The 18,620-nt window shown below is 38.6% G+C and overlaps 1 protein-coding gene across 1 annotated transcript in view; it reads left to right on the top strand.

The window, feature by feature from the left end:
- niban2b (niban apoptosis regulator 2b) overlaps window positions 1-18,620 on the top strand; it is a 49,047-nt gene that overhangs the window by 18,735 nt on the left and 11,692 nt on the right. The window contains exons 2-5 of the mRNA XM_017432719.3: window positions 6,295-6,425; window positions 7,956-8,084; window positions 8,166-8,271; window positions 9,361-9,528. Of these exons, the coding sequence (XP_017288208.1) occupies window positions 6,295-6,425; window positions 7,956-8,084; window positions 8,166-8,271; window positions 9,361-9,528 (534 nt within the window). The remainder of the gene's footprint in view (window positions 1-6,294; window positions 6,426-7,955; window positions 8,085-8,165; window positions 8,272-9,360; window positions 9,529-18,620) is intronic.

The following is an 18,620-nucleotide window of genomic DNA, read 5'->3' as shown; positions in this document are numbered from 1 at the left end:
AATAAAACACTTTCTGCTTAACTTACAAAAAATAAAATTTAAATGAATAAAACATTAAAAGGCTTTTTAAAGCAGTTTACATAAGAGTGTACTCTTTAACAGTGATCACAGGGATGGTTTTCCCAGTTTACACAAGCTTGCTGCTGTAGTCATAATCATGAGGAGCTTAGTGTTGTGCGACTAATGTCAGAGATGACAACACTGTTGCTCCCTGCCATCTGTATCATGACTCATCTGTATTCTGCACTCCTTCTGCACTGTCTCACCCAGAAAACAAAGATTGACTTAACAGGCCCTAGTGTTTAATGATGCATTATTTCCCAGGATGACTGCTCAGACAATTCAGAAACGCAGAGGAAAAGGTGCAAGAGTCATCCTCAGCTTGTACTCGAAGTGCTAAATGTAATCACTGGGTAAACATCTACAAATGCTGAACTTTTGGAACTCATCTCTTTATGGTAGCAAAAACCAGCTGATCTTTGGAGGCACAAACATGCCTATTTTACAGATATTGTGCTAAAATTGACTGTCTTGTAGTAGCTGAGAGTAATTCTCAACACAGTCTGAGAGCTAAACCATCTCACAAGATCTTGTATGAGATTGTGCATAAAGTCATTTAAAATGTTTGCCCAAAACAGCAATAACTCCTTCCCTTCCCCCCCTAAGATCTCATGGAATGCTAGCCCTTTAATTTTATATAGTTTTTCCAAGCAGAGTTAACCTAAAAGAGCTAACATGTGTTTCTTGTTTAACAGCATAAAAGTATTCCTTCTATCGGACTCTGTTTCAAAGTTGAAGGATGAGCTCTACTTTCTCATAAACTAAACACATCCAGGGGCTTTCAGAGTTGTGATGTTGCAATATTCCCACTGCTGTGATATCCCGTCATGTTTGTATCTCGCCAAGACTTCTGTCCTCACTTTGTCTCTGACTACAATATAATGGAGCCTTTGTGATTCCCACAGTTTAACATACTATCATTCTCAGCTCATCAGGCCTGGAAAACCCAGAAATCGATGTTTAAACAAAATTGAACTGAAACACCACTGTTTTGCAAACAATATTGACTTTAATGCAACTGTCCCATGAGTGTTTGCAGAACCCAGAGTGAAAATGTCACCAGCCAAAGCTCCTATCGTCCTCAGTATGCAGCTTGAACTGCTAATGACAGAAGGCTGGGCTTATCAATCAGCACTGAAAAGCATGTTTAAAAATTCAAGCAAACAAAACATGAACTTTGATGTATGACGATAGTTATCAACAAGCTTTGCAACCAGTGAAGTTTATTCTGACTGCAGGGGGATTGTAATTGGGCTGTTTTCTTTGTCTTTTTACATTTGGGAAGTCATTTTTTCAATGTGGTGTTGTCCTTAATTCATCTTGTAATATCATTACTACTATTGGCTTTATATCTAAATGATTTAGAGGAACATTTATTATTGAATGGTTGTGTGTATGTTCAATTTATTGCTATAGCAGTTGATGAACTTATGGATTGATTGTATGCAGATTGTACAATTGTAAATCATCATCAAGACAATTGGTTGGTTGAATTTTGTGTAAAATGGAATTTAAAAATGGTGATAAGACTAAAGTAACTGTATTTGGAGAGGGAAAGAAAATACAGCAAAATACATGTTTTTGTGATGGTAAAAATCTGGTGACTGTATTGTTTTAAATACTTAAAACAATACAGTCTTTACATTTAAATTCAGTAGAAATGGCTGTTAAAGAACTATATTTACAAGGAAACAAAGGTTGCTCTTCTAAATGAGTAAATGTAGGAGAATTTATTCAGCAGTAAATGTATAATTGGAGCTGTTTGGCATCACATGCATCTAACATAACAGGTGTAAAGTATAAGCACCAGAGAATTATGATAATCTTGGAAAAAATGAAATGAAACACAATTTTTTAATGATGATGTTAAAGTCTAATAATACTGTGCCATGGAAACTTGGAAATTTCATATGTATTGCTATTAAAGAGAAACAGACTAGTTAATGGGCAGAAGTTCTAAATTATAAGCAACAGAAGCAGTAAAATGTATTATTGTTTGTTGTGTTAAATTCCAGATGACTGTGGATCATCTGTTTACACGGTCAGATTGTAGAACATTCACTTCCCTCACAGCCCAAAACACTAGGCTCTACAGTGTTAAATTTTTTTAATGTTTGCGCAATGACTTGGTCAGACCATAAAAAGTCACAGTTAGGGTCAAGGAAAGTATTTAACCAAGGAATGTAAGCAGATCCAAAGTGACTGAAACATGACACTGTGTGAAAATTAGCACAGTGTCAGTTCCTATGTAGGAATTTTTCTAAAGTTAAACCAGCAGGTTTGGATTTTTTGTAATTGATTCTGGAGTAAGTGATCATCCTGCAGTGGCATGTAGAGATTGATCTAAAGGTTTTCTATTAGTTGCCAGGCTGAGTCCAGCTCTTTCATTGGATTGGAACAAAAATTGATATCTTTATACTTGAGTAGCACATTATTTATCTGAATGTGTTTTGATTGTTTGTTTTGTTGTTTTTTCCAGTCTGCCTTAGGTGTACACACACCTGCCTTGCAAAAGTACCATATTTTTCGGACTATAAGGCACTCTTAAAAGCCTTCAATTTTCTCAAAAAACATCAGTGCTCCTTATAATCCGGAGCACCTTATATATGTAAGAAGTTGTGATGTTTTAGTAGGACTTTGGTAAACTACAAAGCTGCACCTCTTGCAGCATTAAGGCTCAGTTATAGTCACACAGGGCTCTGTGCACGGACCTGAGCGAGCGGTGGAGGCGTTTATACTTGATGCTTACGTTGGTGCAGTATTCTTCTGTGAGCTTTGAACCGTTTGATTATCTCTGTGATCTCTCATAGAGGGATCATAGAGATGCTGATACAGGAGAACCAGCTCTGCTAGAGCACCGAAATCCTCCATTTTGAATAGAACGTGGTGTGCAGTCCGCACAAAGTTACAAAAATTGGGAGGTGCACGATGCACCTTATAGTCCGGTGCACCTTTATATATGACAAAAGCTCGAAAATGGACCATTTATTGACAGTGCGTCTGATAATCCAATGCACCCTATAGTGCAGAAAATACGGTACATAATTTTCTTTTGACTCCAAATTGATTCAGTGACCTCACAGACAGTTTCTGATAAATCATGTGAATGTTACACTTTAAAGTAAACAAGATAACTGAAACAGCCACACTTGTACAAAAAAACCTTAAAACGAATAACTCAGGCCACATTACTCCACTTAGCATTGTTTAAAGGGGTGCATGAAAACAATCTGATTTTATTTGACACCACTTATATTTCTTACACTTGTCAAATGTTAATTTTGTTGGCATTTAAGTACAATTAACTGAACAACAGCAGAGGCATCTTTCTGTATGTAGCCTTGTAGTAAAAACGCATCAGTGTTTAAACATAAAGGATGTAGCATTAGCTTTAGCAGTCTACCTTTACATGGATTGTTGTTCAATTATCTCAACGTTCATGTTTTATCGGCGACTCTTGCCTCATACAGATTATACAGCTTCTTGTTTAACTTGGCATTTATTGTAAAATACAGTGGTGTGAAAAAGTGTTTGCCCCCTTCCACATTTCCTGTTTTTTTGCATGTTTGTCACACTTAAGTGTTTCGGAACATCAAACCAATTTAAATAATAGTCAAGGACAACACAAGTAAACACAAAATGCAATTTGTAAATGAAGGCGTTTATTATTAAAGGAGAAAAAAAATCCAAACCATCATGGCCCTGTGTGAAAAAGTGATTGCCCCCCTTGTTAAAATATACTATAACTGTGGTTTTTAACACCTGAGTTCAATTTCTCTAGCCACACCCAGGCCTGATTATTGCCACACCTGTTGTCAATCAAGACATCACTTAAATAGGAGCTGCCTGACACAGTAAAGTCCACCAAAAGATCCTTAAAAGCTACACATCATGCCGAGATCCAAAGAAATTCAGGAACAATTGAGAAAGAAAGTAATTAAGATCTATCATTCTGGAAAGGGTTATAAAGCCATTTCCAAAGCTTTGGGAATCCAGCGAACCACAGTGAGAGCCATTATCCACAAATGGCGAAGACATGGAACAGTGGTGAACCTTCCCAGGAGTGGCCGCCCGCCCAAAATTACCCCAAGAGCGCAGCGACGACTCATCCAAGAGGTCACAAAAGACCCCACAACAACGTCCAAAGAACTGCAGGCCTCACTTGCCTCAGTTAAGGTCAGTGTTCATGACTCCACCATCAGAAAAAGACTGGGCAAAAATGGCCTGCATGGCAGAGTTCCAAGAAGAAAACCACTGCTGAGCAAAAAGAACATTAAAGCTCGTCTCAATTTTTCCAAAACACATCTTGATGATCCCCAAGACTTTTGGGAAAACATTCTGTGGACCGATGAGACAAAAGTGGAACTCTTTGGAAGGTGTGTGTCCCATTACATCTGGCGTAAAAGGAACACTGCATTTCAGAAAAAGAACATTATACCAACAGTAAAATATGGTGGTGGCAGTGTGATGGTCTGGGGCTGTTTTGCTGCGTCAGGACCTGGAAGACTTGCTGTGATAAATGGAACTATGAATTCTGCTGTCTACCAAAAGATCCTGAAGGAGAATGTCCGACCATCTGTTCGTGAACTCAAGCTGAAACGAACTTGGGTTCTGCAGCAGGACAATGATCCTAAACACACCAGCAAGTCCACCACTGAATGGCTGAAGAAAAACAAAATGAAGACTTTGGAGTGGCCTAGCCAAAGTCCTGACCTGAATCCTATTGAGATGTTGTGGTATGACCTTAAAAAGGCCGTTCATGCTCGAAAACCCTCTAATGTAACTGAATTAGAACAATTCTGCAAAGATGAGTGGGCCAAAATTCCTCCAGAACGCTGTAAAAGACTCATTGCAAGTTATCGCAAACGCTTGGTTGCAGTTGTTGCTGCTAAGGGTGGCCCAACCAGTTATTAGGTTTAGGGGGCAATCACTTTTTCACATAGGGCCATGATGGTTTGGATTTTTTTTCTCCTTTAATAATAAACGCCTTCATTTACAAATTGCATTTTGTGTTTACTTGTGTTGTCCTTGACTATTGTTTAAATTGGTTTGATGTTCCGAAACACTTAAGTGTGACAAACATGCAAAAAAACAGGAAATGAGGAAGGGGGCAAACACTTTTTCACACCACTGTATGTCCATTTCTGTCGTCTGTTGTTTCTTCCAGTTGTTTAAGTCTTTAGTTGAGGAGGAAGCACAACAGCTAAGTTGTACAGTCTTCCTGTGGACGGATCATGGTCTTCTGTTTCAGAAATTAGTTTTAATTGGATATCTGCTCAACTTCCTGCCCAACACAATTAGATCTGATTGGATTTTGTCACAGTCCGAAATTTTCAACTTTTTTTTTTTTTGGGGGGGGGTCAAAAAACATGTCATTAGCTTTTGTCATAGTTTGAATCCTCGTGAGGTTTTATTTATTGCCTCATTTTCATCCAGGAAAAAAAAAATAAAACTGACAAATATTTTGTCAGTGAAATTAATAATACATACTACATCACTATGTGGCAGAATTGTTTATATTAACATCATATCAAAATCAGAATATTCTTACTTTGAGGAAATATTTTCCCAAAAGAATTGTAACTTCTTTTTCCCCCTAGAAATTGGTTAAATTTTATTACCAGCAGTGACAAGATCTGGGTAAAATGAGACGGCTGCAGAAAAACTGGTTTAAAAATGGCTTTGTTGTTGTTTTGGGTCATAATAGTGGGCATGTTCAAAGTAGGCTCCTATGTCATTGTTTTGCAAAGGCTCTTGTTTTTAAGTCCACACAAATGCACCAAAAACAGAAATTATATTTTTCTTTACATTAATAAGTATTTGTAGAAACCTGTTTTTGAAAGTATGGGAAGTAGTTTAGGCGGGCCTTAATTCGACACACATTAAAAGCAATGTTTGAAGTAAGTCTGTTCATAATAGAGATCCTGTAAAGTTTTTTTAATAACTTGTTTAATCAGTTCAGTATACATTTGTATATAATTGAGGGATGTGTGTTGTATAACCTGATTTAAATACATTTATGATTAAAAGTTTTTGTCACAACTTGATTATGAGTACTTGGCTGGTCTGTGTTGTTGGTGGTAGGGGTGACCAGGCTCAAGAGCCCAGTAGCTGTGACCACCTATTCAGTCTGCCCCCGTAGGGTTTCAACTTAGATGACAGTCAACACCTGAAGAAGTAAGTGTCCGTTCAACATAGAATCTGTACAACTAAAACTCTGTGTTTGTGTTGCAGCTCGGACTGAGACGGTGATGGGAGAGTTCGGGCGTCTGTATGAGCAGCAGTATGCCGTGGCTCTCTTTAACAAAGTTCGCTTCGACATAGAGGGAGGAGGTGGTCCGCAACCACAACTATTACACCGCAAGGTACAGTATTCTGCTCCACCTCTCGGCACCGTCACAGCTCCAGTTATAACATTAACTTATCTACCACCATGCACACCAAGGAGCTGTTTACTGGCTTTAAAATGATTGTGGCTTACAGCCTTATGCATGTATCACGTCACCCTATGAAGCAGAGCAAAAGTAGACAAAACTGTATTCTTCTGGAAAGGATTAATTGAACGCAGAATTACCCTGGGTTATTGTGAAGGGGGAACCAAGTTCACAGACAAGACCTATGGCTCTGAAAGTGAAATGTAGATTTTATTTCAGTAGAAAGTAATTTAGCAAAAAGTACACCTTATTTTAAAAAATAATCACCATCTATAAATACAGTGGCTTTTTGCTGAGTCTCAGTAGCACTCTGAGCAGTTCAAGTAATGACAATACAATGATGAAAATCAGTGTGACTTATTTATTTATTTCTTAATTCATTGTTAAATAGCTTTGCTCTGTGAACCTCAGAAAACTGACTTATTCATAAACTCTGAGTAAATTTACTTGGATAAGGAGAACTCTTAAAGGTAAAACACACTGGTGGCCTCCCCTTTTTTTCAACCAGTGCTTTATGCTGCTGTCTCTGGCAATATTTGTAGATATTGTTCTGTTTTCAAGCACTGCCGCACATGAAAAAATACATCATATACTTACTCCCAGCTTGGACATCCGGGTTCCCAAAGCAGCTCTTCCTTTGTTCTTTTATTGACAGTCCTCCTCCTCTTGTTTAGTTGTAGCACACTTCATATCAAAATGTGAAAACGAATGAGGAAAGATTGTTTTTGAGGTTGAGAAATATTCAGTGATATATGGTTCAAAATGTTGTCATTATAAAGACAATGGCAAAAAGAACATATTGTCTGGCAATCCATTGCTTAAGAAATTGTCTAATCTGGTAAAGAAGAAAAAATATAAGTTGAAATGTATTTTGATAATGTCAGCATTAATCCATATGTCATTAGAAAGTCTGTAACTCTAAGCATTTTAAACAATTCATAGGCTTTAAATTGAACATAGTTAGCATTAAGACAATTGGGAACCTTTCTGGGTCACGGGGGGCTGGTGCCCATCTCCACCGAGTGAGGGGGGGGACACCTTGGACAGGTCACAAGTCCATCACAGGGACACATGGAGACAAACAACCATTCACAGGCTCACTCACACCTACCACTTACCTTTACATGCATGTTTTTGGTCTGTGGGAGGAAACTGGAGTACTTTGAGAAAACCAACACATGCCTGGGGAGATCATATAAACTGCACCCAGAAAGGCCAAGAGGAACCTGCAAGCTTCTTGCTGTGAGCTGACGGTGCTAACCACTTCACAGCACAAATGTTGAGGAAAAATGCCCCCCTCTATTTATAGCATTCGGTGTTTCATGACATTAAAGGATGATAGATGCAAAAAGTATGAGTCAGTCATATTTAATGTTGCAGTTATGTGTGGCTTTTTATAAAGAATGGGTTATAATTTGTGATGTGCTTCAGTTTTGAACAGAATTTTATCACCTTTCACAGATTCCTTTGGAGAACAAGTCCATCTTTTCTGGATCCCTGCTTCAGAACCTTGAAGAGAACAAGAAATGGAAGAACCGCTTCTTTTTCATCCCAGACTCTTACAATATCAGCTATTACGACAGCAAATCGGTAAGAGAAGCAGCTGTACGGTTATGTGAAGTTGGTATAATTTTCTGATGTGGTTATGTTGTGCTCTGCTTTTCCTCCCAGTCCTTTGACAAACGCCTCAATCCCAAAGGAACCATTAACTGTGCCGGCTACAAAGTGCTGACTTCTATGGAAGAGTACCTTGATCTAATTAATAACAGCCTACCTGGTAAGTAAAGCAATAGAAGCTGGGGCAGCAGTGTTTCAGTCTGATAATTGTGAAATGTTTCACATTTTTATAAAATGATTGTATTCCTAGAGTTGTAGTTATATAGTTATAGTTTATAAGGAACCACACCTCACAACCTTCTTTAGAAAGTTTAAACAGGAGGAGCAGAGTGACTCATCTGGTCTGTGGAACTATGGACCAGATCTTTACCCTTGTGGAGTTGCTAATGGGGTCATGGGAGTTTGATTTTCCAGTCTACATATGTTCTGTGGATTTGGTAGAAAGCTTCTGACCATGTTCCCAGAGGCATTCTGAAAGGGATTCTGCAGTAATATTGGGTTCTGGAGCCACTTTTAAGGGCTATCCAGTCCCTGTATAACCAAAGCGAGAGCTGTGTTTGCATCCTTGGCACAAAGTTGAACTTGTTGTTGGTGTGGGTTGGACCCCACCAGGGCTGCTCTTGTTCTCTGATCATGGGCACGATCTCAAGGTGCAGTTGTGGGAGAATGGTGTCAGATTTGAGAACCTCATGGTCTCATCTCTGCTTTTTGCAGATGATGTGGTTCTGTTGGCATCTTATGGCCTTGACCTACAGTGTGCACTGGGGTGGTTTGCAGCAGAGCGTGAGGCAGCTGGGATGAGTGTCAGCTCTTAAGAGACTGAGGCCATTTTTCTAAACTTAAAAAAATATGGAATGCTCCCTCTGGGTGGGGGATGAGTGTTTGCCTCTACCTGAGGAGTTCAGTTATCTGGACGTTTTGTTCACAAGTGGTAGTAGGATGGAGCGGGAGATGGATCCATGGATCAGGGCCTCATCTTCAGTAATGAAGGTGCTGCTTTTGGTCTATTGTGGTGAAGAAGTAGCTGAGCCAAAAGACAAAGCTCTTGATTTACTGGGCCATCTACAGTCCCATTCTAACCTATGGTCATGAAGTTTGGATCATGAAGGAGTTTGAGTGTGTCACTGAGGAGAGGAACATCTGGGTTACCCTCCTGGACCTGTTACCTCCTTTACCTGACCATTGATGCAGCAAATGGATGAAAGTTGCAAATACTTGAAACTTAATGGTTTTTCACATTTTTTTCCAGATGTGAAAGCCAAGGTGGGGAGTTCACCCTTCCTAAAGTTTCCAAACCAATTCCCTCTGATTCTGTGGCATCCTTACGCCCGTCACTACTACTTCTGTGTGGCGACAGAGAAAGAGCAGCAGAAGTGGCATGCTGTGCTCCAGGATTGTGTCAGACATTCAAATGATGGTAAGTCTTACCAAATAATTAGCAAAACTCATTTATTTTTTCAAATATTGATTCACAGAAGAATAAATGACTTATAACAAAGATACCAAAAGGCAACTGTCCTCATGGTGCAATCTATAAAACTAAAAATACCTCAACTAGTGGCATTTTAAGTGATTACGAGAAACTAAATGCCTGGTAAAGTATGAGTTATATACAGCCTCTGACAATCAAGAACACATGACATATTACACTGACAGGTTTTAACAGAAACAAACATATCTTGATTTGTACTCACTGGTGTTGCCTGAGGCATGTGCCTGGGAGCGAGCCTTGGAGTTGATCCATGGTTTGTTTGGATAGAACTGGATGTGTGGAGTGAGGTCGGTGCAGGTACTAATGTAACTGGAGACTGTTGAGCTGTCCTCCAGGTTCATAGTACTGTCCTCGAGGTAGGTTGAGACTAGTTGGCAAACAGCATTCATGAGGAAGAACGTCTCGCAATGTTTGTGGTTGTTCTTAGTTTTCTCAAGAGATGTGTGCAACATTTTTTTTTTTTTCTCAATATAGTCGCAAAGTTGACAAAGGCATCTTGAACCCTTCTCAATGTTTTTTTGTTTTGTTTTTGTTTTTTGTTGTTTGTTTTTAGCATATCCAAACTGTCTCAGCCTGGGAACACTAGAGCTATATTTTGACTCCTGCACAGAAGCTCTCCTCTGATGGAAAACATATGAGGCAAATGTCCAGGTCTAGAAACCGTAGCGATGATGAATGATTATTAAAAAAAAAGGTGGGCAACAAAATGTTGTTTACAGCCAAGAAGGCAGTTTTGCAAGCTGTGCACACAAAAATAGCCTGTGATTTTTTATTTTTTTTTTAATTTAGTTGTTCAACATACACCTACTCAGCTCGCTGGTCCATTGGTTGCAAACACTCAAAGTTCAGTGAGAGTGCAATGGAAAATTTGCGTATTTTCTCGCAATTTACAGTCGATGAGTTGTATCAAACAGTCACAGCACAGTGAGATCCTACTAGATGTAGACCAATGATTTGATGTAGATTTTTGGAAATCAGGGTAGCTGATGGCCAATATAGCAATATATCTTTTAAGCCAAAATTGGTTAGCCTTTTAATCTGCTTATTTGTAGATGCTAGAATAGTACTACAATATTGTCTTAAATCATCCCCCTAGGTGTGTTGAAAGCAGTCCTGAATCCTATGTTTAGATTCTGCAGTCCACACAGGATCAGAGTTCCTTTTAGTGGGGGCCTTGTTCATGCAGTTGCTTGTTTGCCTGATTTAATAAAAAAATTTTAAAAAGTCAGCATGGTCGGATGTCAAAGTGTGGGCGAGGTGTAGTCCTGTACTCTCCTCTCATGTTGTCCATATGATTTAGTGTGTTTTCCTCCCTTGTTGATAACCTGGCATTACAGTTTGTAAGTTGCAGTGGTTACAGTTACCACCCACAACAAACACATAGCTGGTAGGAAACACTGATCCAACAAGAGGAAACATAGTGACGATTAGTTCAGTAGACACACACACACACACACACACACACACACACACACACACACACACGCAGTAGTTAAACTGAACATTTCTTTTCATTCCATAACATGTTTGGATCTTGTCTGTGGGATATTCGGGTTGCAGGTTTAGTTAAAAGGAGTGGCTCCAAACCTCCCTCCTTGTCTTTTTTTACCGTGAGAAATTAGGTTTCTGACTCAGTCATATTGGGCAACTTCCTGCCTATTTACTGTCTTAATGCTGGAGGTATTTAGTTATAAAAACAAAGCTTTCTTACAATCAGTGACACCCCTTTTCTTAGTTTGTTGCTTTTTTTTTCTTTTTCAGAAATGCATTAAATTAATACATTAAATAAAGTAATTTTGGGGGGTGTTCTCTACCTTGTTTAAAGTGCATTGCTTTTGAAAATTCCAAGAACACTCAGTGACAGAAAAGCAGATGCCAAATTTTAATACTTTATTTTAATACTGTGCTCTATACTGGGTCTGTCTGGTTAGACAGACCCAGAGATTAGAGGTAGTAAAGACACCAGAGTGAGGAAATGTGGTCCGTTTGTCCTCCAACAGTATTAGCCTATAGCATAACTAGGGGATAACTCAGGAATCCCAAGCCAACCCAAACTATAGGATTTATCAAAACGGAAATTCTTCAGCCTGTTCTTAAAGTAGACGGGGTGTCAGCCTCATGGACAGAAACTGGAAGTTGGTTCCACCTAAGAGGAACCTGCTCTGCCTCCTGTTCTACTTTTAGAAACTCTAGGAACCACAAGTAAACCTGCAGTCTGAGAGCGAGCTGCTCTGTTAGGAAAATATGGAACAATAAGATGGTGCTAGATGATTGAGAGCTTTGTATGTTAGAAGTCAGATTTTAAAATTTATTCTGAATTTTACAGGAAGCCAATGAAGAGAAGCTAAAGCTGGAAAAGTAAGATGCCGCTTGGCAAACGTACAAATTGACCAGCACCTGAATGTACCTGACACTTTATAGTTAAGAAACGTCTTGCATCAGCTAATTTGGTCTAAATAAAAATCCAAGAAAGGCAGAGCCGATGTTCTATCAAGGCCTAACTTCTGTCCCCTGCCCTGCGCTGTCTGCTTTGTTTGCAGCAGGCTAACAAAGGCCGCCTATCAGTGTTTAGAGATAATAAAATAACTTACAAGTGAGGAATAGCAAGATAAAATCTTGCTTGAGGAGTCGTTCCACATTGTTGCAGAATTTCTTGCTTTCATTTTCTCATTTTTCATTAGAACCCTGAGTCATGTGTGAAAGTAACTCTGAACTGAGGCCCAGTTTACACTACGCTGTTTGTTGTCAAATCTGAACAATTCTGTTGCATTTTGACCGTTCGTCTGCACAACAACAGGGATGTTTTTTCAGAGACCAAAACTTTTAAAATTCAGGTCTCAGACTGGAAGTTTTTTTGAAACTCTCAGCATTCTTTCATGTAAAAACGCAACTTTCATGAAAGCAGAAGTGTTCGCACATGCACACTTTCGTTGCAGACAGTCAGTAGTTATTCTGCACATACACGAGCAGATCAACAGCTGTGACAGTTGTGGACAGCAGAGTGATCTTTATTTTTCCAGTTTATCCGAGCTTCTCACACAAAACATGTATGTGCTGCACCATCTCCTCAATCAGCAGAGATGCATTCATGTATTCACCATTTTAAATGCTTGAAATACAAAAACCACAGTGCCAGCTGGTGATCTGGCAAGGAAACTACAATACTACAATTTTGTCTAAATAGCATTTGTGATCACAACATTACTGTGTGAACGTGAACATTTTTACAGTCAACATGAAAAAATCTGTAATGTTTTCAGTAAGTCATTCACGTGTGAACTGGGCCTGAAAGTGGAAACAAAGATAAACAGTGCAGCATCATGCAAGGACACTTTTCCCTGGTTCTGTCGTTCTCAGTATCATTGTGCAACAGGTAGGATCCAGGAGGAACTTGAAACTAACAATGGGACCTTTGTTCTGACTTCACTTCCATAGTCGGCTTTAGATAAGTGTTCATTATCTGTCAGGTGCTGCTGTTTATGCACAAGACCTACATTTACATTCTCAGACACTCTTTGTAGTTATTGCAGGGTGGAAACACAACAACAGGCAAATAAGTATATGAGTCTCTGCAGTGTGTGTGTGTGTCTTAACAAATTCACGCAGAGATTAAAATGGATCACATTTCCAGGTACAGTGAGCTATGACCTCCATAGCTGTACAGACAGTGCTGCTAGATTATGTTCTGTTTCCAAATAGTCAAACCAGGATTTAATAAGTTTACATATCAGCCATTCAATGTTAATCGTGTCATATTGTTAGAACATGTCTTGGTTCACAAATATCTGGGCTATAGCTGTGATCATGTATTTCTTCAATGCCCCAGTTTTACGAACAGTAGTGGAAGCATGGACCTTTTCTTAATTTTTTTTTTAAGAGGACTTGAAGTGGCGTTTGTACCAGGGCAACCACTAAAGGTTACTAAGTGCCATAAAAACGCATGACATTTGGACAAACTGTTATCAGTCAAAGGTTGGAAATATTAGAATAGTTTACGTCAACCATAAGAGTCTTCCATTGATTGCTCTATAAACGCTGCTGAAATTGTATTTTGTATGTAAGTACATACATGATCTTACTAGTGCATGTGTGCTATTAGCCATTGTTTGTTTGTATGTACTTTATATCAGCTGTCCTGAAACTGCAGATAAAATTTAGTCCCATGACTAAATCTAGCCCATTTACAGGGTAAACCCATGTTCATTAATCTGCACTGTTCCTTTTCACTAAATGAAAAAATGAAGTAGTCTTTGATCCTTAAAAGAAGGAGCACTTTCTCTTAACAAAGTGGAGGGTTTGTGCCATGAGGACTGGTCAGGTAGCACTGGCTCTAAATGGTGAGGTATGGGTTGGTTAAATATAAACACTGTTAAACGGTTAAAATGACTAGATGGATTTACTGCAACATTTCAAAGTGTACAAAGTCAAATTGCTTGGAAGTTGCTAGCAGAGCAGCAGCTGGAGTGTTTATCCATCTTTGTTTATAAAGAAGTCAGAACACGGGGTGGAGAACAGCATGAATTAATGTTATGGTTTCAGTGATTCACGTGTCTCAGGAACCCTTGTGGGTTTTCCCCACATCACTTTTAACATTGCCTTTTAGCACTGCTCTTAAAAGGGCAGTGCTTTGATATTTTGAAAAAACGTAATCATTTTTGTCAGATTGTATGTGGTTTACACAACCCATAATAATGACTGTGGGCCATAACTGCACTTTATCTGATGCACTCAGTGGAATTCACTGGTGGATACATCTGAAGTAGTTTCCTTGTAGTGGCAGAAGGAGCAAGAGTGACTGTAATGTTTGGCTTGACTGAAGATCGTTTACTTACTGTTTTGTATTTATCATCACCGAAAGACAAAGGCATGTGATAATGTGTTTTTGCCTTTGTGTGTCTGTTATCAGCATTTTAATAAAACTTGCAGAACATAATCTGTAGCTGTACATCTACAACAGAATAACTTTTGGTGTCAACCCAAGTCAAAATGGTTGTCACAACCAGCTGACCTTAAAACACACAAAAATAGCTGTGACTTACTCAATTTTAAAGATATTGTCCTACAATTTAGTGTGGTTGTAGCTAAGACTGATCCCCCAACATGCACAGACTCTGAGCATGCACAAGATCTTTGTTCAAAGTTCTGCCATTACCTGTTTGGAGTCAGCTCTGTTTGTTATCAAAATATCTCATGAACCACAGAACAGATTTTAATGAAGGTTTCAAGAAATAATCATAGGATGAACCAATTGTTCATGTTTGGAGCCAACTCGACTCAGGTTAGCTATCACAGCCAGGAGCTGGTGCCTGTCTCCAGCAGTCACTGTGAGAGAGGTGGGGGACACCCTGGACAGGGACACATAGAGACAAACAACCATTCTTGGTCTCACTCACATCTATCAGTTAACCTAACATGGCATGTCTCTGGTCTGTGGGAGGAAAGTGGAAACATGTAAACGTCACCCAGAAAGGTCTCAGGCCGGGATGCGATCCTGGATCCTGGAACCTTTTTGCTGGGCGGCGACAGCCCCAACCACTGCTCCACTGTGCCACCCTATCACAGCCAACTGACATTAAACACACACATTACACTACACACTGCCTGACTATTTATCTGCTTATTAGACTGTTTGTCTATTAGTAAAATATGTCATGAAACACAGGATATATTTTAATAAAAGTTTCAGAAAGTAATATTTGGACGTACATCTACAACTGATTATTTTTGGGGGTCAGTCCAGTTTAAGATGAACACCACTGCTAATCAACAATGGCTCTAACTCAGCCAATTTAACAAATCTGGAGATAAAATTTGACACGATAGTAGCTGAGAGTTATGCACAACACACACTCTGAGTCTGACATCTCACAACACTGCATTAGATCACACAAACCTTTACTATCAAGATTTGACAAAAACAGCTACATCTGTCACTTCTTCTAGGGATGCTCTTGGTCTAAAATTCTACCATGAAAGATGGTGGGTAATATGCAAGGAATGCTAGGAATGCCATTTTTAATTTGATTTCATTTCTTTTGGATGACTCTTTTTTTTTACTGGCTGCGGTTGGTTGTCCTGACATATTTTCCGAGACTTTTCGAAAGGACTATTTTTAAATGTGACTAGCAGGCATGAAAGTTGGCCAACCTGAGGTATCTTCACACGCGGGTAAAGCCAAACAAAGAGGAAAGGTCTTTCAGCAGTAGTGATGGTTGGTTGGACGCTGATGGGATGTTGGCAGCAGTGTTTCAGTGGTGACACAGTCCAGCTGCGTGGCTCACAGACCCTCTCCAAATGTTCTCTGGGCATTAAACAAAGCACCACTTTACTCAGGCTTTGACTTTTTAACAAAGCTGTTAAACAAGGTGTGACAGAATCACCTCAGGTCAACGAGTCGTTCTCTAAAACACATGGGTCATTGTAAAACTCCTCAAACAAACTAAATGTGACAGAAACCAAAATATATCCACTCAGCCCTGGTTTAGCCAGTAACTTAGCGTGATGATTGACTGTAAAATAAACCCAGTAGACAGATGTTTACCTGTATACATTTGTAATCATAAAATATGGAATGTTTTATTACATCTCTTTTATGTGTTGGTTCTTATGAGGCTTCTGCTTTGATTTGATTACCGTATTCTCCGGACTATAAGGTGCTCTTAAAAGCCTTCAATTTTCTCAAAAAACATCAGTGCTCCTTATAATCCGGAGCACCTTATATCTGTAAGAAGTTGTAATGTTTTAGTAGGACTTTGGTAAACTACAAAGCTGCACCTCTTGCAGCATTAAAGCTCAGTTATAGTCACACAGGGCTCTGTGCACGGACCTGAGCGAGCGGTGGAGGCGTTTATACTTGATGCTTACGTCAGTGCTGTATTCTCTGAAAAGACAGGAGGCTGTTTTGTTTCACTTAATGCACCTTATAGTCCGGTGCACCTTTATATGACAAAAGTTCTAAAATGGACCATTTGTTGACAGTGCGTTTTATAATCCAGTGCGCCCTATAGTGCGGAAAATACGGTACAATATCCATCTTTATTATATTGTATGTACTTTATAATATGAAACCCTTCAAACTGATTGTTTTCTTTTATGTACAAAAGCATCGAAACTGACTGATCATTCACACAGTTTTCCTGTTTTTGTTTTTATTGTTATTATTTTGCAGTAAGTATTTGCATTCTAACTACTTCTGCATACTTTGAGCTGTTTTAGCCGTTCATATATCAAAACGTTCAACTCATTTGGAAAATGGGTCCTATGACTTCTGGTTTTTGTAACTTTTATACTATTCAAAATTTGTAACTTTAATTACAAATATTTTTCTTTATAGAAAAACATTGATCTTTTCAATTCCTTAAAAAACAATTCCTTAATTGTTCACTTTTTGTCTGCTTATGCTACTGTTAGCTTTTTGCTCGCCTCTTGCTACTTTTAGTGTCTTGCCTCTCTTGGCTCTTATCTGGCAATTTGCTTCTTCGATTATGGCTAGTGTTGTGTTTCTTTTCACTATAACAACTCAATTTCTCAGTTTCTTTAGCCAGTTTTAATACTCATTCAGCATTTCATATTCACACTACATTTTTACAGAAAATGCAGTTTCTTGAGTTAATATACTGTTCATTTTTTTTGTGTGTGTATTTGTATATATTGTTGTGCAGCTTTGAAAAAGACAAGTTCAATCAGGAATAGCTTGATACGACCTTTGGTAGTGGTACGTCACAACATTGGCAACAACAAAAAAAAAAGGAAATCGGTGGGATTTGGACAAAAGAAATGAGAAAACCCAGCATTGTTTGGAGCTCTAAAGTTCAGTCACACTTCACAGTAGAAACATCCTTCAAGCTTTAAATGGGTCACATTAAATTGGACTTTACATGTCTGAACAGGCATTTTAATATATTTAACAGTTTTACACAATCACAGTTTAGATTTTATGATTTTTACAGATTTTCCCACTGAATATTCAAATGACACTTATGATGTCACACTCTAACTTAAATTATCTAAGATTTTAAAAACTTTTGCAAACAAACTTTTCTTACTCCACAACTCTTTTGGTACATATATAAATTATATATACAAATGGGTATTTTTGTTTTCTTTCACTCTGTGTGTTTCACAGCTGCTGGTTTCCTCTCAGATTCCCCCAGAGTACAAGATTCCACAGCTTAATTATATTTTAGCTCAAAATATTTCCTTCAAAACTGGTTCTTTTGATGAATAGTAGACTTATTGAAATTCCAGTCTTTGCTTGTTTATAATCTGCCATTTAAGGCTCATTCAAGCTGATAATTCTTTGTTGAGAAGGCGTCGGGACTTCCTGTGTTACCTGCCATCATCATGCCACTTCCTGGAATTGTTGGACGCTCTCTCACATCAGCCTGAAAGGCTGAATGCCCTCTCCATCACAGCATTCTGTTTAAAAAAAGGATTTTCTTGCTCACAGGCGATAATGTTTGTCTGAGCGTGTGCACTTATGTGTTTATATCTCTGTGAGCATTATCAAATTATCTCATGAACCACGGGGTGGATTTTAATGAAACTCTAAGTAAGTCAACTGCTGGTTAACTTTTGGAGTTAACCCTATTCAAGTTTAACATGGCTGTCACAGCAAAGTAACCTCAGCAAACACAAAGATGGCTGTAACTCCTCCAGTTTTACAGATTTTTATGGAGACAAAATAGATCCAAAATACCTGTGCGTGTGTAAAAGGATTTGTGCGTGTGTAAAAATATTTGTGCGTGTGTAAAAGGATTTGTGCGTGTGTAAAAGGATTTGTGCGTGTGTAAAAATATTTGTGCGTGTGTAAAAGGATTTGTGCGTGTGTAAAAATATTTGTGCGTGTGTAAAAATGTATTTGTAATTTGTGTAAGCATCTTTGTGTGTAAGTTTGGATAGTTGTATCTGTGAAAAATGATTGTAAGCCTTAAAAAGAAAATAAACCTTTTCCTACGCCTCCAAATGTTGAAAAAGTACACACAAGTCGCCAGATACACACACACAAAACTGCAGTT

Source organism: Kryptolebias marmoratus, linkage group LG1 (assembly GCF_001649575.2).
Source record: "Kryptolebias marmoratus isolate JLee-2015 linkage group LG1, ASM164957v2, whole genome shotgun sequence".
NCBI classification, from domain to species: domain Eukaryota; kingdom Metazoa; phylum Chordata; class Actinopteri; order Cyprinodontiformes; family Rivulidae; genus Kryptolebias; species Kryptolebias marmoratus.
Note: the sequence above shows the minus strand (reverse complement) of the source record. Positions and strands in the feature narration are given on the sequence as shown.